At 40.3% G+C, this 21,100-nt stretch overlaps 1 protein-coding gene across 7 annotated transcripts in view; it reads left to right on the top strand.

Moving 5' to 3' along the window:
- LOC144699837 (dual specificity mitogen-activated protein kinase kinase 6) overlaps positions 1-21,100 on the top strand; it is a 97,402-nt gene that overhangs the window by 1,920 nt on the left and 74,382 nt on the right. For 6 of the 7 annotated variants that reach the window (XM_078571129.1, XM_078571131.1, XM_078571127.1 and 3 more), the window contains exon 2: positions 18,808-18,869. In XM_078571129.1, coding sequence (XP_078427255.1) covers positions 18,808-18,869 — 62 coding nt within the window. Of the gene's footprint in view, positions 1-18,807; positions 18,870-21,100 lie in introns of those variants that run through there. The other variant, XM_078571132.1, reaches the window with a different exon arrangement.

The following is a 21,100-nucleotide window of genomic DNA, read 5'->3' as shown; positions in this document are numbered from 1 at the left end:
TAAACAGCAATGGGATAAATGACCACATAATTGGTTTTGATGATGTTTAGTTCAAAGAATTCCCCATTGCTTTCTCCATGGCAACACCTTGGTCAATCAGAGTGGACTTAGCAACCAATCCGCTTTCTTTTCTTCTGTAGTATAAACTGTTGTGGTCCTTTGAAATTTGACATTCTTGCATTTGTCCTGAGAAGTGCAAGATGAAAAGCTTCAGCAACATGTCTCTCTTTTCGGCAACATTCAAATGCAGTTTTAAGAAATTCAATGCTGTATTAAAACATCTTTGGTTAATAGTAGTGATAATTGCCACTAATTTAGCTTTCTCAGAACCATTAAAACCCCCGAGGAAGGCATTTGTACTTGGTGCTTAATATAAAATAATTGCAAACTGCTTATTTTAATTATAATTTTGCCATGCTATTTTTGAAGGAGTTGTAATGATGAGTCTCCTGCAGCTCCCAACAATTATTTGATTTTTAAAATTTCCTTTGCTGGATGACAGGCAATTTTTACACCAAAGTGAGTGGCTTCATACATCAAAACTGAAATATATCCTTCATTACAGGAAGGACATAATTGCTCTGGGGAGAGTACAGAAGAGATTTACGTGAATGTTGCCAGGGCTTGAAAATTGCAGCTATGAGGAAAGATTGGATAGGCTGGGGTTGTTTTCCTTGGAACTGAGGAGGCTGAGGGGTGACCTGATTGAGGTGTACAAGATTATGAGGGGCCTAGAGAGAGTAGACAGGGATGCCCTGTTTCCCCAAGCAGAGAGGTCAATTACCAGGGGGCACAGATTTAAGGTGGTTGGCAGAAGGATTAGAGGGTGCATGAGGAAAAACTTCTGCATCCAGAGGGTGGTGCTGTTTGGAATTTGTTGCCTGGTTTGGTGTTGGAGGCAGAAACCCTCAACTCCATTTAAATGGTACCTAGATCTGTACCTAAAGTGCTGTAACCTGCAAGGCTATGGACCAGGTGCTGGAAGGTGGGATTAGAATGGTCAGCTAGCTTTTTGTTTTTTATTTCAGCTGGTGCAGACATGATGGGCCAGATGGCCTCTTTCTGTGCCGTAACTTTTCTATGGTTCTATGTATTTTTAGATTGTAGGCTGTCTTCTGCCCCATATAGTACTGTAAATTTTCTTGAAGGAATATTCTTCCAATAAAATGCTTTGTTACATAATTTATAAACTGTGCCTTGTGCAATTATCCAAACCTTGCAAAATTTCATGAATTGGATCTTATTTGTATAAATGCGAAATTGAGTACTAAAATCTGTCAGGGAAAAGTCCTGTTGAAGTGAGTGGTTGATAAAGAACTGTGGCATTTGCATCAATTAGGGAAAATATAACTTTATGATGCAGACAATGATTGTTGTAGGAGCTAATGTTCCGCTGTTGTAGGTCCCTTCAGGCGGTAATGCTCCCTTCACTACACTAACTTACACACTGGCTTTACACTTGAAGATCTTAACATTTTTTAAAAAGCCCAAGTTATTCCCGTAAGGAACTAGTCAAGTATAAATATTATGTCTGTTTACTTGGCTGTGATAATGAAGTCATTGGAAAGTTCTGAGATTGATTAGCTTTGAACTATTAGAAATGTTTCTAACTGTTACTAACAGCTTGTTCAAAATGTAGTTGTCCATGCCTGCTTTGCTTTGTAAAACAAACTCATTTATGTAATTGGGACAATTGAAAACTAAAATTGATGTTGAAAATGCCCCTATATTTCAGTGCCTCATTTACATTTCAGTTTCAAATATTCAGTAAAGAATGACCAAGAATATGTAGGCGTTTTGACATGAGGCTAAGCTGAGATGCTCATTTTTGCCTTTAGACATTGTGTTTCTTGGATTATATATGTAAAAATACCATTTAGTGGCTGCTATGTCTTCTGATTCTCATAAGTTTGAAATAATCATACTTTTAGACTCAAAATACTGGAGCTCCATCGAGTGTGTTTCTTGCTGTTTTTCACGTTGCTTGGCACCTGACTGCAGTGTCATAGTGAATGTGGCACCCTCGATGTACGTTCTCATAACAATTCGTTCCTAGCCCTTTACAAATAATATAACAATATAACAGTGGCATTGTATATGAATTAAATGCAGATTACTTCAATATACATAAGAGAAAGTGGTCAAATGGAACATTTAGAATTTGAATTGAATGCTAAGACTGTATATAATGAAAGTTTTCCAAGCACTCTGGCCCACCACAATGCTTCTCTCCCCAGTGACCTAATATCTTGCAGCGATTAGTTGTGATTGTGCTATTTTTTTGTTTTATAAGTTCCACTTAGTACTGTCTAATTGTATTTTCGAGTAGGAAGTCTGTGCCTTATTCCTTTTTAAAAATTAAATCGAACTATAAAGCAACATGAAGAAACCTTTCAACTGACCACTCCAGATCCAATTGCAAACCAAGTAAAAGCATGGGCTTGGTGTAAAATAAGATAATCACAAATTAACTAATGTTTTCCTTATGTTTTCCCACAGAAGTGGAAATTAAATCAATATGATAGGCAATTTTATACCCATAATATCAGAAAGCTAATGGTGATTAGAATCCACAATTATGGTAACATTTTAAAAGTGGACACCGGTTTGTTCCATGCTAACATTTTTTGACGATCAAATTAGCAATCTCAGGCAAAGATATACCATTGGTCCATCTAGCCTATTCATTTAGCTTCCTACGAAACCTAGACATCCTGAGTTGTATTTGCTGACAGAAATTTGTGTAGTTCCTTTTTGATTCCTGTCATGGTTTCTTACTCATCCTGCCTCCATGGTTCACACATTCGGTATGTTTATCATCCTTGTTCTAGAAAAATTTTGCCTGACTTTATCATTTTCTTCACCTTCCCTTAATTTGGAACAATAACTGCTGCACTTGATTTTAAAAAAATACATGAATCTACATTTTTGGAACCCCGAAAAATCGGAAATATTTCCAATAAATTTCATGTTACACGAGCTGCGCCACATCCCTGTCACCTTAGTTCAATCAAAATTTCTCAGTAAATTCGTTTTTCCTGTTGAAATTCTTTTAATACAGATGTTGATGTGTGCCAGAATTTAAATATTGAGAAGAAAATCTGAGCTTTTCAGAGGATGAGTTACAATGAACTCTACATTTTCTGGTAATGTTTTCAATTGAAGAGATTTAGAAGACTGAGCTTGAGGTACATTGTAGAATTGAGCAAAACAGCACATAGACCACTAAAACCCATTAAAGTGATGGATTAATTGCATTCGTTTAATTTGATTAATTTCTTGATCTTCATGTTTACCAAATCTATTATTAGCAAACAAAATGCATTAGTTGGTTGTATTTTAAGTAGAGATTGCAGTAATATTATTAAAATTTTTGCAGTGTTGCAACCATTTCCAGATATGACATGCTCAAGGTGGTTTAAAAAAAACAAAAATTTGAAGATCCCGATTTAAACTGAGACTATAAGGTGAAGGGTTTGTAGTCATGTGACTGCCATTATACTTCCCTGTTTGTATAAAACTATGCTTCATTTTATTTCTTACCTCAACGACTCTGAAAGCAGGAATTCCTGTTGGATCTTAGGGCAGAATTTTGCCCTTGGCGTGCGGGCTCGGCGGGGGTGGTCGGGAAGCCGACTGCCGCCCGTGATCCGAAATTGAGGCCTGCCCGGTGTGGAATGCGAGCGGCTGCGTAAATTTGAATTTAATTACCTTTGTAATGGCCTTAACAGCCTATTAATTGTCGGTGGGCGCGCTGCCTGCTAAATGAAATATCGTGGGACTGCGCGATGACATCGGGACGCTCGCCTGACGTCATCGCGTGTCATTTTAAGCTCGGCCGGGTTGGGTGCGCGCGCGCCCGCCCGCTGAGCTTAATATTCTGCCCTTAGTTGCAATTCATTATTGGTTTACCTGTTCACCTAATCCTATAGTCTCCACCAACTGTAAGGAAATTGGGGTGCCTTAGAGAAATCCTCATTTGATCTGGAATGTGCAGTTTGTTTTTTGATTTCTGTTGCGCTGTGTTCCCATCATGTTTGCCACTCATGCTTGTCCGCTCCCTGTTTGGCAGGATGGGATGGTTCAGCCTGTGCGTATCTTGATCATGTCTGTTGTTGGTCCATGGAAACTTTCTTGGACGATATGAGCAGAGAACCTCCTGAGCCAGTTTTTGGCTTTCCCCATGGTATCTCAGCCAAGAGCTGGGAAGTTAGTTGTCTTGGGGGGGGAAGTATTGTGTGAAAATATCTAATTAAGATGGATTCCAAAACAGAGCTGTATCTAGCAGAATGCACTTTCTTTGTTTTTAAATATTTCACTGAAAAACTTTAGAGGCAGCAATTGTTACAAGATATTAAAGTCAAGAATGTCTTGAGCAAGTGGGAAAGAGAATAAATAAATCATAAACTTACTAAGACAGAAATAGGCAGATGGAGCTATGGCTTATTTTGTCAAATTACAGTGATATTCATTTCCATTCTGCTGTGTCTCCAGTTGTCTAGACCACATGGTTAGTGCTGATTTACTGCAGGCTAGCCAATTTTGGCGAAGCTTTTATTCAGATTACCTAGCAATTACTGAACTCAGAATATTTCAGATTGTGCTCTTGTTCACAATTTCACTTTTTAAGGGTACAGTGCCACCAGAAGGCCTCCTATACGAATTTCAGGGTTGGCATGTGCAAATCGATTGCAGTTGCCCAATATTTACCCCACAAATGCCCCCCCCGCCGCTATCCCAAACCAGATTTTCTTCTCTTTTCTCTCCTTGTCTTCAAAAGATGGTTGTTCATGTTGGAATATAGTTCAGTGATTTCTATTGTACAGCATCTTAGTGCCATCCTTATATTAGCCCAAGAAGTGTGTGTCAGCAAGTTGTTTGTTTTGAAGAACTGTATATGTTGCACATTTTAATTCTGCTTAAAAGGCATTGATTTTTTTTCAAAGATTGTGCTTGACTTGCATTCTGTCAATACCTCACATCCACCTAAAAGTGGGCTGCCGTTTATTAACTGTACATTGTGCATTTTATTAAAAGAAATGAGCAATGATTTTGCTTGTTGTCAGTCTGATTTTGAGTTTTAATTTATTAAGCCAGATGATGATTTGACCAAAAACATTACTGGTTTAATAATAGTTCAAGTAATAAGTGAAAGTACTTGGACTTCATTGTGACAAGCTACTGTTGTCCTAGGGGTGTGTGTGTGTGTGTGTGTGTGTGGCCTGTGACTCCATAACACAGAAGAATTCACTCAGCTGAAAAATTCTGATTGAGTATAATTGGTCAGCACTAAAATATAGTAAGATCATATTAGTCATTAGTCATCAGCCATGACCTTATCAAATGGCGGAACAGGTTGAAGGGCCAAATGGCCTACGCCTGCTCCGAATTTATATGTTCAACTGAGGCCACTGGGTCCATCATGCTGTGCTGGCTTTTGGAAAGAGCTGTTTAATTAGTCCCACTCCTTGCTCTTTCTTTGTACATTTTTCCTTTTCAAATTTAAATCCCAATCTCTTTTGAAAGGTATTTTTGCGTCTACTTCCACCACTCTTTCACAAACAATTCCATGATCACCCTGGATTGCAAAGATAGCCCCTGGCTTCTTTTCTCTACTACAAAACTTCTTAAACCCTTCTCCTTGTCCACCCCCAACTCCAACGGAAGATGCAAGGAGCTCATGGACTTCTTTGTCCCTAAGATTGAGACTATCTGTTCATTGCCAATTCACTCCCCTCCCCTAGCTCACCAGATCAAACTTCCTGCAAGGTTTCCCCCCCACCGACCCAGACCTGAACTCTTTCTGTAGTTTCTATCCTATCTCCCCTCATGTCCCCTCCAGCTAATCTTGTCAGAGAGCCCCCTCCTGCTCAAAGGTCACAGAATTGAAACATTAATTTCTCTCTCCATCGATGCTGCCTAACCTGTTGAGTATTTCCAGTATTTTCTGTGTTCACTTCAGATTTCCAACATCCACAGTATTTTGCTTTTGCATTTCCTCCTTGGTCCCCATGTTAGCCGATATTGTTAATGGTTCTCTCTCTCTTTGGGTACTGTCCCCTATCCTTCAAATCTACATTATCACCCCATTCCTCAATAAACCAAACCTTGACTTCTTTAGCCTTGCAATCTATCGCTTCAGCTGCAACCTCTCTTTTCTCTTAAGTCCTTGAATATGTTGTCACCTCCCAAATTATGCCTATCTTTTCCCCGAACTTCATGTTTGAAGCCCTCCAATCAAGTTTCTGCCCCTGCCACAAAACAGCTCTTATCAAAGTCACAAATGATATCCTATGTGACTGTGACAAAGGTAAACCATCCCACCTCATCCTTCTCGACCTGTCTGCAGCCTATGACATGGTTGACCACACCATTCTCCTCCGATGCCTTTTCACTGTCATCCAGTTGGCTGGGACTGCTCTCACCTGGTTCCATTCTTAACTATCTAATCACAGCCGCAGTATCACTTGCAATGGCTTCTCCTCCCTCTCCTGCACTGTTACCTCTGGTGTCCATGTTTTCAAATCCCTCCGTGACCTCATTCCTCCCTCTCTTTGCAATCACTTCCAGCCCCCAACCCTCTGGGCTACCTGGACTCACCTAATTCTGGCCTCTTGAGCATCCTTTGATTTTAATTGGCGGCTGTGTCTTCAGTTCTCTATGCCCTAAGCTCTGAAATTCTCTCCCTAAAGCACTCTGACCCTCTACCCCTCTTTCCTCCTTTAGATACTCTGTAAAACCTATCCCTTTGATCAAGCTTTTGGCCATTTTTCCTAATATCTCCTTATGTGGCTTTGCGTCATTACGTTTGACATTCCTTGGGACAATATATTATGCTACAGGCGCTGTATAAATGCAGGCTGTTGTTGATTTTTCTCCAGACCTCCTGTACGCCTGTGCATTGGGAGACCAACTGCCACTTTGCTTACTGTGTTCATTTAATATGCAGGCATGAAGTCTTTATCTTTAACATAGGCCACAATTGTGGTCTCCTGCTGAATGTTTTTGAAATGAGGGTAGCTTCACAATAAAGCTGGTGATATTTTTATGACTGCTCAGTGTTTTCCGTCATTGGAAAGGCTTCAGATTTTAAACTTATTTCTACAATACTTACATGACTGCAGAATGCCTGACCCGCACATCTCCTCTGTTTTCTTTTCCTGCCTGCACATCCAAGTTGTTTTTTTGCACAATCTTTTTCATTTGCCCCTCTCTGATACCTGCATGGAACTCATTGCGGTTAAGTGCACACAAGGCACGATGTCTCCTATCATCAGTCGTCAAGCACAAGTTCAAATTACTTGGATTTGAGTCTGATGACATATTCATGATCTTGCTTCCTTTCTGTTTTCCCATGTTTCCAATTTCTTTCTCTGCTGAGCATCTGTTTTGATTTCTGCTTTGATTTTCTTCATAATTTGGAAGGAAGAAACAATATCTGGGAAGTGTTTTTGAGACAGCAATCGACCTTTCAATGCTGTGTTTTCAACTTGCTCCTGTTATAAAATCCAAACATCCTGCTGAATGAATTGTTCACTGGCTCTTAATCAGAAGGTGAACAGGCTGTCATGAGAACAACAACGTGTGGTGTCTGCTAGTGATTCACACCTCCTTCTATCAAATGATAACAAAGTTACATGTACTTATAGCTAAGATCTAAGGTTTTTTTTCTCTTGACCTTAAATATCCTGACCACTGTGAGGTTCCTGTTGATCTGCCAACTACATTTCTTGCAGGCACCTGCTCAATACAGTCGTGAATCTATCCTCAGCCAGGAATGGTGTAGAGAGACCGGGTGGAGATAAATTGAAATCTAAGATTTCAGAATGAATTTTTGTCCGGGACAGAAGGAAGAGAAATAACTAGTCAAGCGAGGATAGCTGTAAATGAGTATGTGGCTTTACTTTGATATTGTCAGATATCAAAAATACGGTCCGTCCTGTGTTGTTTTGTTCAGTTCTATAATTTTGTTTCCAAAAATATGTGAAATAAAGTGACACCAGGATTGTAATTCTTTTTGTGTGACCAGCCCTATGATTTCCTGCTGGATTCCGTTTTGGAGGAAAAGGTAGTTTTCAAATTTATTAGCATATATATGTAGCTGAAATTAAGACGCTGAGCCCACTATTTTTCATATTTCATTTCAAATCGGATGCAAATTTTTTTACAAAATTGAAGGTTGGGATGGAGCAAACTCGATAAATAAGAATTATATAGTTCAACTCATTTTATAAAACTTCTTTAAATTGTGGCATGTTTGCACACTTAAATGCGTTAAAGCTGTTTCTTAATGTTTCTTTAATGGGTATTAACCTTTACCCTTTACTAAATAAACAGCAACTATGGTTAGCAGAGCAATGGTTGTGACTCACTTTAAGGTTCATCAAGTTTGTTAATCCCTTTTTTTAATATATGGCTTCTTGCGATTTGTTTTGCTAAGTAGGGTCTGGGTCTAATTTTAAACTGGCATGTTAACATGACAGGTTGTAGTGCGAGTCGTTTTAGGGATATTAATGTTGAGAATATGAATTATGTTTCATATTTTGAATACTGTACAATGAATTTCATTTTGTTCTTTGGGAGGCAAAATAACTAACGTCATGAAGAGAATGTGTAACGTTATTGGCAATTATTTTTTAAAATAGAGTTTAGTGGTGTCTGTGTCTATGGGCAGAATTTCACCCATATTGGGCGGGGGCAGTCGGGAAGCCGGACTGCGATTTCACACCGGCGGGCCAATTAAGGCCCGACCAGCGTGAAGTGCAAGTGGCGGCCTGTGCAGGTGGGGGGGTGGGGTGGAGTGCGAGCAGGGCGAGCGTGAACTTCACGGATGCACCCGAGTGCACGTTCCATAACCTCCCTGAAGCAGCTCTATGCCTCAGGTGAGATGGAGATATAAAAAAAATAAAGAAAATAAAAATGTAATGAAACATGTCCCCTCATGTCACTCTGCCACATGAGCAGGGACATGTTATTAATTAAGTTTTAAATTCAATTTTTATTTGCTTTAGGAAACCTCAACCCGCCCGTGGATGAGGCTTCCTAAAAAGTGCAAAGGCCGCTTGGCCTTTTCGCCTGCCCGCCAACCATAAGGTTGGACAGGCAGCGAAAAATTCTATTTAATTGATAACTTAATGGTCTTAACAGGCCTTTTAATTGCTGGTGGGCGCCCTGCCGACTCTGGTGCGTGCCCGCCGAATGAAATATTGCGCAACTGCGCGCTGATGTCGGGACGCTCGCATGATGTCAACACGCATCATTTTAAGCTTGAGTGGGTTGGGCACGTGCCCGCCGAGCTAAAAATTTTACCCTACGTGTGTGTATGTGTGTGTGTGTGTCTTAATTGCATTAATGCCAGCTGGTCCAGAGGCTTTGATATATAGAAAGAAGTAGGTTTGAAATGATAATAAGATAAACACGGTGAGGTAAAGAAACATGGGTGTCAAGGGTGCAATTTGCATTTTTAAATAAACCGTTCAAAAGAATGGGTGAAATCTTGCACCTAGCTAGAAGACGCCAAGCAATGTGTTTATTTTTTCATCAGCCAACTCATAAAATTGGTGGAATCAAAAGATGTTATTGTTAGAAGAGGTAAAATTAAAAGCCTAGTGATACAATGGAAAACTTACATGCAAAGAAAAAGATATGTATAAAGGAGAAGTGTAAGGTAGAGGCATTTTAAGATCCAACAAATGTGAGAAGCTTCAAGCTGCTTTCTGCAAGGACCCAGAGCTGAAAGAAACTCATTTTTAATGCGACTGTCCAGGTTGTGCTTTGCCAGGTGTCTCTTTAGATCTATGAGATTTGCTGTTGCCTTAATGGTGGTGTAACTGAGAGATTAATTAGGGGATTTTTGTAGTTACTATAGTAGTAATTTTGTAGACGTGTGTATGTGTTTACAATCTTTCTTGTATTAATGTTTAATTTAGTTTTATGGTGGTCTTATTACTACTGAATTCAAAGCCTGCATCTCGAAATGTACAAATTGCAAAAATGGGTTATGACAGTTGTTTCAAGTTTCCCTCTGGGATTTCAACAACTCAGCCTTTACCATCGGCTGTGTCATAATACTAGTTGGTACTTTTTCCTAAGTAATATTGTTGGTGATAACGGGAAGAAGTCAGAGCATTTCTACTGGTTTTAAACGAGGAATGGTAGTAGCGCAATTTCAATAATGCTTTACATTTGATTCTTTGCAATTGCTAATTTGATATTTTCTGTACATAACAAGTTATTTGCTGTCCCAGTCATTTTCTCTCTTGGTCCTTTGCCCACACTGAAGAGATTGATTTTTTTTTTTAAGGCCACTCCTACTTTTGAGTGCAAATTGTTAATCAAGAATACAGCTCTGGAATGTACATGAAATGTATTTTTCTGATCTGTGTGCAACATCAGGCCAGGCAAATACCAGGACCCTCCATCCTTTCTAAGGTTGATGAACAGTTCAGTTCAGCATAAACGTTCGCATTTATTTGTGACATTTTGTGCCCAGAGTTATGACTTTCCCAGGATTTGTGAAGCATTGAAACAAAATGAACCTGACGGCTATTTCCAAATGCCGAGGATTTTAGATTGTGACTGGTTTTAGCTCTTCTCATGCTGTGGATTTAGTTTAATTTTTGTTTTTCTAAAGGATTATTATCCTGCTCATTATTGCATGCTGTTCCATGTAACAACCTTCTCCTCTGCAGGCTGTGCTAGAAAGAAGCCTCCAAAAGTTCAATGCCCACTGCCTGGAAAACACTTCCATTGGCCAACTAGAGGTGAACCATGCTCTATTTTCCTTTCCCCTAAGGTGCAATACTTTGATCCATCACACAGCCTGCTGTAACTCATCAAAAGGAAAGTGATTCCGAACCACTGCTACATCTGGGGCTCCGGCCCTTGACCAGTCTTGGGCCCTCAAGTCGTGATATGCTGCTTGTGATCAGCGCAATTGAATTTAATATACAATTCGGCTTTGGATGGATGAAAAGATGCATCCTTAAAATAGGTCCACCACAAGTATCTGTATAAACTCACAGGTGACTGTTTTTTGTGCTTCAGCTAATTTGAAAATCTTAGCTGTTGACGTAGCGGTGTTGAATAGAAGTCACTGACTAGCTCCTGTAAAGCTACAGTGACATTGCTTTAGCCACAGGCACTAAATTTTAATGGAAAACGCCTTACATATACTACAGATAAATGTACTCCCACGTGTGTACATCTTACACCACCCAGTAGCCAAATAAAGAAAGTACTCACAATGATCAAAACACCCACATACTCTGATACTCTGTTGTCATCTTACCATTTCACCAGCAAATGAACGAAGATATCAAACCCCACGTGCATATACCGTGTGAATAATAGTATTTAGATCACCTGCCCAACGACAGTGTCAATTACTCATTTTTTAGTTACTACAGGTAAACAGAAATGCAATAAGCCATATCTAGCTAATGACTAATGCACCGGACAACACTTGCATTAACAAATTAATATCAAACATAATATGACAATAAACACAAAACTAACATTTTGCTATAGATTTCAAAGTAAATCTTAATGTATACAGGAAAAAGTACCCGCATGATTATCCTCCGGGTCAATAAGAACAACTTGCATTTATATTGTGTCTTTTCAATGTGAGGTGCTTAACAAGAGCATCATCAAATGACATTTGGTACCAAAGCACATAAGGAGATATTAGGGCAGCTTGGTTAAAGAGCTAGGTCTTAAGGAATATCTTAGAGGAAGAGGGAGAGGTAGAGATGAAAAGAGGTGCAGGGAGGAAGTTCCAGAGCTTGGGATGCAGTCAGCTGAAGACTTGGCCACCAATGGTGAAGGGATTAAAATCAAGGATGGACAAGAAACTGGAATTCAAGGAGCACGGAGATCTTGGAGGTTTGCAGGGCTGGAGGAGATTACAGAATTAGGGAGGCGTGAGCCCATGGAGGATTTAAAAACACAGATAAGAATTATAAAATCATGACGATGTTGAAGTTTGAGCCAATGGAAGCGAGCACAAGGATGATGGGTAAACGGGACTTGGTGTGAGTTTGGATACAGTCAACAGAGTTTTTGATAGCCTCAAGTTTACAGAGAATACAAGATGAGAGACTGTCCAAGAGAGCATTGAAATAACCGAATCCAAGCTCCCTCTGAGCTGCACAGCTGTACATGTTGGGCTTTTTATATTATTTCGCATGTGTGGCATGCAAAAAAAAAAATGCAAAGGGTCACTCACTTAAACAAATCACCCATAAACTGCACAAAAGGTAACAAAGGCATGGATGTGGATTTTGGCTGCACATGAGGTAAGGTAGGGATAGAAATGGATAATACAGAGATGGAAGTTGGCAGTCTTGGGGTCGAGTTTTCCATGCTTGTTGGTGTCAGTCTTTGGCGGTGTGAGCAGACAATATGGTGAGAAGGCCAGAAATTGTGAAGCCAGTTTGCGATCATGCACTCAGCCCATCGATGGCGGGCTGCGTTTCCCGCACTTTAAATTTGGTGCCCTATTTCTGCAACCCACCCGAGAACTAATGGGCAGCTCTTGTCACTTGTATCGACCCACCCAAGACTCTGCTGACTTAGTACAGTACTTTCAGCCATACTAATGAGGGGATGGGTTGTTCCAAGCTGTTAACATAAAAGCTTCTCTTGCCAATCCATAAATTTCCTTTCTAAATGGTGAAAATCATAAACTGACTCTCATGCCATAATTGTTCTTGCACTTGGTGAATCACTCAATCCAGATTTGTCCTTACAGCAAACCTTTTTGAGCTAGTAACATTTTGAATTTTTCTGTGCAGTTTTGAGGGAGGGTTGTAGTTTTGTCAAAACAGCAGCTGAAAAGTTGGTAACACCGCTCGGTGCTCCCAATATTACACGAATAACTTTCTGCTTGTTACAATTATGGCTTCATGTGTCATTTAAACAACATGTGAGAAGAGCATGGCACACCGCAGACACTCTGGTCTGTGCTCATCGCTAGAATTATGAGTATTGCTGAAAAAAGAGACATGCTATTGAAGCTTTTCATCAGGACAGAATCAGAAGAATGCCAAATCTCAAAGGGAACAACAATTTATGCTACATGAGAAGATGGTGCTGATTGGTTGGCAGATGGACTCTGATTGGTAGAGGCATTGCCTTGGGCGTTGTCATGTCCTTTGCAGACCGAAAGAACGTGTCCACGCATTGTGCCTTTTTCAGCTAAAGAAAAGCTTGGGGGTCAGCCATTCCCTGGATCATTCCCCATGGCAATGCCTTGCTCAATCAGATTCGACTTGCCTGATTTGAATTTAAACAAAAGCTTGGCAGTTACTTGCACCCTGGTGCATTCTCACATTGAATAGCATTTTCTTTCGTATTTGCACATTTCATAAAATGAACTGTTCCGACTCAATTCCTACATCTCCTACATCTTTGTCACTCTCACATGAGGAAAACAGCCCATAGCAATCATCAGTGCTATTCCTTGAATTAACAACAGCAATTTGAATTTATATAATGTGACTAACATAGTAAAATGTCCCAAGGTGCCTCATAAGATCAGTCACCAGGTGATATGTTTTAATAGCTGCTTAGGATCTCTCCCTTCTCACTTTCCAGGAAACTCAGTACTAGAAAGACAAAGTGCATTTCTAAAATTTACATACAGAAACAGGTCTCTGCCAGTGCGAGTGCATCACACCAGCTACCTCCTGCCATCTCACTGTATCAACATAGCATTCTATTCCTTCCTCCCTCCTATACTTATGCAGCTCCTCCTTACCTGTATTCGCAACCTGATGATCAAGTGATCAGCTTTCTTTTGGAACCGTATACTATTTTTGCTGTATCACTACAATTTACTGCGATGTATCAGACAGAGATAGGCTATCTCTGGGAGATTGGTTGCACCAGAAACTCTTAGCCTATCTCAGACTGTATCTAGAGTCCTGTATTCATGCACATTGGGCAGGCTCAAGATGCATGTTATTAATGCAGCCTTCTACCAGTCTGTTTGTGCATGCTTACAAATTGTTTCTCTTGGCAGCTTCTACCGTGCCATAACTGTGCTCTTTTAGTATGGTTGACCAACCAAGTGCTTTCGGGCTGTTATTCTTTCAGATCATTAAGTGATTGAGACAGTGGTACACAAACTCTTATTGACTACAACAGCTGTCTGATCCTTTCCTCCTTACAAACTTCGTAAGGCAGCGGTGCTGCTGTTAGTTAGATCTGTCTGCATTGCGACTGGTTTATGGAATTACTTTTCAAGAGGAATAGTTGTCTACCCTGGAAGTTAGTGATATAATTGTGGTTCACCCAGATTAGCTCTGCCAGATCACATTTTGTGATTTCAGTGGTGAAGGTTTTGTTCAGGCAGAAGTGAATGTGCAGAGGAGCTAAAGTAACTGGTCGAGAGGTGTTCTTATTGATCCCAGTGACTGCTTCAACAGTCTGCTTTTAGTTAACATATAATATTGCATCTTTTTTGTTTATCTTCCTTTTCCTTGTGATGATGGCATTGATTTTTTGCCAGATACAATGGTTAGAAATAATTCTGTTTTGTCATTTAGTTCCACCCAGCTGCTTAGTACAAGTGAGGGGACAATAATATCTCATTTATGTTTAAAAGCCATTCATAATCCTTTTGTGCTTATTCTGTAATGCTGCTTTCTCAATGCGGCTCAGCAAGAACAAAAACTGGATCAAACACAATGATGTTACCAAAGTTGGATGAGTTTCTGGAGGATGTGTGGCTGCAGGAATGAATGGTCAGTGTGCTTGTGTCTGAAAAGACAGATAACGGTGTACTTGGTTGACACATGTAGACAAAAAGAAAGACCTGTTCATTAAAAAAGAAAAATCAAAGCCTCTGTGGAACAAACTAATTCTAAGTTAGTAGGACGCCATTTGCCAACTGAGTGCAAAGCTATACGGTCCCAGATCTGTCACATACTGTGTTAAGGTTGTGTGTATTTATAGAAACATAGTAACAGGTGTAGGCAATTCAGCCCCTCGAGCCTGCTCTGCCATTCGGCTAGATCATGACTAATCTGCATTTCAAATCCATTTACCCATTTTAGCTCAATTGCCCTTGATACAATTACCCGATAAAAATCTTATCAATTTGAACACTGCAATCGTCCCAACCTTTTGGGGGCAGAGAGTTCCAGAATTTCAGCACCACTTGTGTGAAAAATTGCCCTTTCTGAAATAGCCGCCAAAAGGCAAAGAACCTACTGAATATTGGGTATTATTATATGGTGATTAGGTACTGGCTGAAACTGAACTGACGATGCAAACACATGCCTAGTTGTTGGTGAGTGCATTATGAACGAGGATGTATCAGAAGTGGATTTTGGTGCTGCTTTGATGCTTAAAAATTGGCTGGTGGCACAAGATCACCCAATGCAATGGAAAGGAATTGTGTACAAATTAGCTAAAAGCGGCTTGCCACACATGGTGGATGGGAATATTTTTTGAGCAAAGTGTGCATGGAGAAATAATGATTGAGACTGACATTATGGCCTTGAGAAGGAAGATTTGCATTCCTTTGGTGCATTTCACAACCTCGGGGCACCCCAAAGCACTTTACATCCAATGAAACACACTAAGTGCGGTCACTGATATAATGTAGGAAACATGGCAGACCACTGCACATAGCAAGTTCCAACAAACAGCAGTGTGATAATGGTCAGCTAATCTGTTCTAGTAATGTTATTTGAGGGATAAATATTGGCAAGAATGTGGGGCGAACTCCCCTGCTCTTGTTTGAAATAGTGCCATGGGAACTTTTACCCCCAGGCCTCAGTTTTTGTCTCATCGGAAAGATGGCACCTGCAACAGTGCAGCAATCCCTCACTACTGCATTGAGTTTTAGCCTAGATTTTTGGGTTTAACTCTCTCTAAATTGTGATTCGAATCAGAGATGAGAATGCTACCAGCTGAGCCACTGCTGACACTGACCCCTGGAGAGCTGAAAAAACCTCTTCCTCCTCCTAAACTGTTGCAAAAAAAAAATGCTGTAATGGTTGAAAAACTACACTTGAGAGATGGGAGTGAGTCACTGACCTCATTGCAGCATTCTTGCATCTCTGTCAGAAGGTGAAGAGTTTGAACCCCACTCCAGACAGCTCTAATGAGTACAGATTAAATTAAGGACCTTCTAATGACCCTCATCATCCTTTACAGAGTTGGTGGATTGGGGGGAGGGGTGCGGGGAATGGGGCACTGTCATCCACACCCATTAGACACATGTATTGCCACTGGACATCAACCAAGTCTACTGTAGACATTGAGCAATGAAGAGCCTGCTGAGTGTGTTATTAATAAGAGGCCCCCAGGCTACTGGGGAGTTTGCCTCCTGGTAGATCCCTTTCAGCTGGTACTGTGTCTGTTAACACATTAGGTCTAGTATGGAATGGTTAAAGGATGATCATTGAGACACAACTTTTCTCAGAGACTGGTGGCATTGTGGAAGTTGTCCGATAACTTCTCTCATACAGACATGTAAATCTGTGCCAGTTGTGTGCAGGTGCCAGTTAAAGTGTTGAGCACGGGACCTGTAATATTGGTCAAGTAGGAGCTATTTGGATAGACAACCAATTACACCGTTTCTGCAGAGCTTAAAACAGAACCATAGTGGTTGTAAATAACCACAAGTGGATTGTAAAATACACAGCGCTGCCTGTGAATCTTGTACTACTTGAAGTGAAGGTACCTGTCTCCAGGCGCTTGAGAGGAGTAATCTGCCACGTTGGATGTTTCTCATGTGTGGGGATGGGTGATACTCTAGGCTGGAGAAGGAAGCCCGCAGGCGGTGCTCAGTTGATTTGCTATACAATACTGTAGATCAGTCAGTGGATGCTATTCTATGGAATAACATGTGGAGTGCCTGGCAGCACTTCAGTAATTTCTAAAAAGCCAGCGATTGTGGAATTGAAATGCTCTTGAACTGCAATTGTGATGTAAAAATGCAAGGACGGATATTTCAGTTTCACTATCTTATTGTTTTAAACTATGACCCACTTTCAAAATTACAAAAACAATGGGAAGGGTGGTAAATTGGCTTGTAAGGTCAAGTGGTTGAGATTTTTTAATGCAATCCTCTATTGCAGCCAAATTTTATATATGATGATTTGTTGGCCTGGCCCACATGTACATGAAAATATGAGCTTTAAGTGAGGTGGAAGCAGGTACGATAGTGGTTTTTAAGAGGCAGCTTGACAAATACATGAATAGGATGGGAATAGAGGGATACGGACCCCGGAAGTGCAAAATGTTTTAGTTGCCGGGCAATATGATCGGCGCAGGCTTGGAGGGCCGAAGGGCCTGTTCCTGTTCTGTACTTATCTTTGTTCTTTGAATGAAAAATTATATTTACTTCCTTGAAAATGAGAATAGCTTAAGTAAATAATTTGGTAAATATAACTTTGTATTTACTGAAACATGAAGTCAATGTTTGGTTTGCTATGATACTTTTGTAATTGTTTCATAAACTAAAAGTAAAACAACATGGAAGAGCTAAAAATCTCAGATCACAAATATTAGTATTAATGCAGTGCACCCTGGCTAAGTTCCCTCTCCTCTCATAAAAGGACCCTGATCCTCCTTGTCTTTACTCCCACCAAAATCACCGTGAGGTCTATTTTCAGATGTGTGGTTTGATTAACAGGTGGTCATTCCTTTTTGATATGTGACAAGAGGAGCTTATCTCTTCCCCTTTCCCCCTCAATAATGTGCATAAGCAGAGGTTAGTGCTAATTGCCAGAAGTGAGTTGGCACAGCAGTAATGTCCATGATCACTTTCACCTCGTCCTGTTCTCGCCCCTCCCCCACCTCTCATTTTTGTTGAATACTTGGATGAAGCTTTATCACTGGAAGGTCGTTGCTACATTAAAGTTGCCACTGGTGATTTATTTTATTTCTGATGTTTAAGTGCCTCGAATACAGCCATGGCTTTGACAAATGGAGTAAAGGCTTTAATGCCCTGACTGGTTTGGAGCTGTGATAAGGAGCCAGGCTCATTTTGTTGGGTGGTGAGGCTTTGCATTTGTCCCATTTGAATTTTCTTCCCCCCCGCTCACTCCCCACAAAACTCTGGGAAAGACAGGGCAGTGTTTACTGAGAGTAATAATCATTTGCCCCCATTTTATCTACTTCACACAGACAGGAAACTTCATTTTTTTCTTTCTAAGGGAAAGGTTGGACCGGTACCTGATTATTTAAGTCCTTTAAAGCTGAGGCTTTGGTGAGCTGCAGAATAGATTACTAGAAAGATAGAAGGGATGAGGATTATCAGTTATGTGAGGAGGCTGGAGAAAATGGGATTCCTCTGGAAGCGGAAAAGATTAAAAGGAGGTTTAATAGGGGTGTCCAAATTACAAAGGGAATTGGCCGAGTAAATAAGTTACCCCTGGCAGGAGGGCTAGTACCCAGGAAACGCAGATTTCAGCTAACTGGCTAAAAAAATGAAGGGTGAGATGAGAGAATTCTGGGATGCACTGCCTGACAGATTGGTGGAAGCAGATTCAATTGTAACTTTCAAAACCAAATTGGATAAATACTTGAAAGGGAAAAAAATTCAGGCCAATGGGAAATGAAGGGGATGGAATTAATTGCATAGCTCTTTCAAAGAACTGGTACAGACACTTTGGATCGAATGGCCTCCTTCTGGGCTGTCTGACTCTGTAATTTCGACTGCAGAGGAAGTAGTAAATTTTACCAAATAGAAGGCCATTTGTGAAGCCGTGATTCCACCTCTGTAAATGTGCTGGGCCCCCGGCTCATCTTCATCTCTTTTCTGTGGTTTATGTCTTAACAGGTAAGAAAAAGAGCCGGGGATTGAAGTTGTCGAAGGAAGTTTTCGAGCAGCCACAGGCAAGCCCCACGTAAGTGACCACAGTTTTCTGAAACTCGGGATTGTTCAATACTAGGCAATGTGCAAAGCTTTAAAAATCATAGCGGTGACCAGGTGGATAGCTTCTTGGATAATATCTTGAACAGATTATTTCATCAGAAATGGATGATATTTCACCATTACTGGCACTAATGTGAGTGAAACACCATGGCCACCTCTGCTGACTGGTAGGGTGGGATTGTTCTATGTAATATTTAATAAAATGATTATCAGTTGGCAAGTAGGACTTGCTGTTCCTGCAAAAACCTGGTTTTGAGTCTGTCACAGGAAGTAAGATTCTAACCAAAGGAAATAACCGACAAAAGAATAAATGATTCCTTTTGGTAATGACAGGGTGCTGGCGAGGGTGGGCTAATGAGATGATGACAGCTGACTACAAAGCTTTTGAGGAGAGGTGGCGAGAGGAGCTGAGGTAGAGTTGAACTGCCATTGCTCGCAAAGTGAGTGTGTTGATTAGTTATTTGTTCACTGGACAGTACGGTGAGTGAGTCCTGGCACAGGGGCTGGTCTGGGCTGTTCAATGGTTCAAATCTCTGTTGGTTGTGTTTAAAACCTGATCCAGGGCAGAGAAATTTACAATTTCATTAATTCATTCATTAGAGCAGAGTCTGAACGTTGGCATTTAATTTCTAGTTGGTATATTTGACAATTCCATGTTTCTTTTCTATCCTATTTATCTTCTCGCCTCTTTGAGAGATTATACTGAAATAGGACCGGTTATACTCAATATGATCCCAGTTTTATTTTGAGGGAGTTTATCTCCTGTTAACAAAATGTTGCTGCTCAGACCCATCCCTGGTTCAGGTTGGTAATAATGAGGGAGTAGAGATTTTTAACTGTTGAGGCTTCAGTTTAAAGCTCTCTAACGTCAAGAGGGCGTTGCACTAATTTATTGTTTACTTGAACAATTCCTAACTGCTTTTTATTAAAAGGGAAACAAGTGTTGAGTTCAGAGTGTGAAAAGCCTTGATGTCTGGCATTGTTGAGCAGTGGGATAGATGTTTGATGCCTCCCACTTCATTGAGCTCTTAGGTTTGATATGAATTGCAACCAGGCAGAGAGGCTTAGCAGGGGGAGAGAGATTAAACCAGGTGAGTCTCCTACTAGCCTAAATATGTGTGCCTCCAAGTGTCTAGATCAAGATCAGCATTGGAAGTGGCCTGAGTCTCACCTGCTTCTTAGTTAGTGGGATTGAAAGAAATTGGGGTTGGGGGCCAGAGAGAGGGCAGTGACTCAGAGGATGAAATAACTTTGAAAACTGATTTGCAGCATCTCCCATTGTACCTACTGTGGAAAAACTGCAAAGACACTCTCAGGTTGGTTAATTTTGCTTTGGATTGAACAAAGCTCAGCTAATATGACTTGGTTGACCCTATTCTCTTGCTCTTTATTTTCATCATTTAGATTAGCTAATAATATTCAACCAAGTTTCAGCCATCAGGAAGCCCTGCACCTGAGCCTTCCATATTTTAGGGTCTCAGAATAATGCCCCTTTGAACATTAGTGAGAAAACAGGAAGGCATTTCATTAATGCACATGTGGGAAAAACTGGACACAGCATTTATTTTATTTATGTATGTTGTTCCAATTTCAGATTTGCAACTATTGACACAAAACCAGCATACAAAAGAACTGAAGTCACTTAATTAAATATGACTATATTTTACGAGTGAAACTAAATCCCCTTTTAGTTAATATTGACTTTTTCATCTCTAGTGTTGCTGATGTGATATCCCTGGTGATGTGATGGATGTGACCATGTTTCTCAGATGGATTTATTTCAGGATCGGGGTACGGTTCTTATTATATGCCTATGAAACCAGGAGTAGTAATGGTCATTGATTTACTAGTCTAACAATTTCGGAACTTCTCCAAAATTACTATTGTGCCAAATATCATAAAGCTTGTTATGTGATTGACCTAACTCGCCAACACATCATGAAGTTAAAGTATGCGAAGAAAGAAAAAAATGTCATTTAAAAAAAAAAATATGCATATGGATAAAGCACTGACCTTGTGCAGTCGTCATCAAAAATCCAGCTTGCTGTGTATCCAGCCCACATGTGGTGTTGCTTAAATTCAAAATAGTGCCCAGAGAAATGCCATGAGGACAGCATTCCAGGAAGAATTCCTGTTGTGGGAAATCTGCTGTTGCGTTTAGACTTGCAAATGGAGTTCAAGGAGTGAAAGGAATTGGATTCT

The sequence above is a fragment of the Cetorhinus maximus genome, chromosome 24, assembly GCF_964194155.1.
Source record: "Cetorhinus maximus chromosome 24, sCetMax3.hap1.1, whole genome shotgun sequence".
NCBI lineage: Eukaryota > Metazoa > Chordata > Chondrichthyes > Lamniformes > Cetorhinidae > Cetorhinus > Cetorhinus maximus.
The sequence above is the reverse complement of the archived record's forward strand: the minus strand, read 5'-3'. Positions and strand labels throughout refer to the sequence as shown.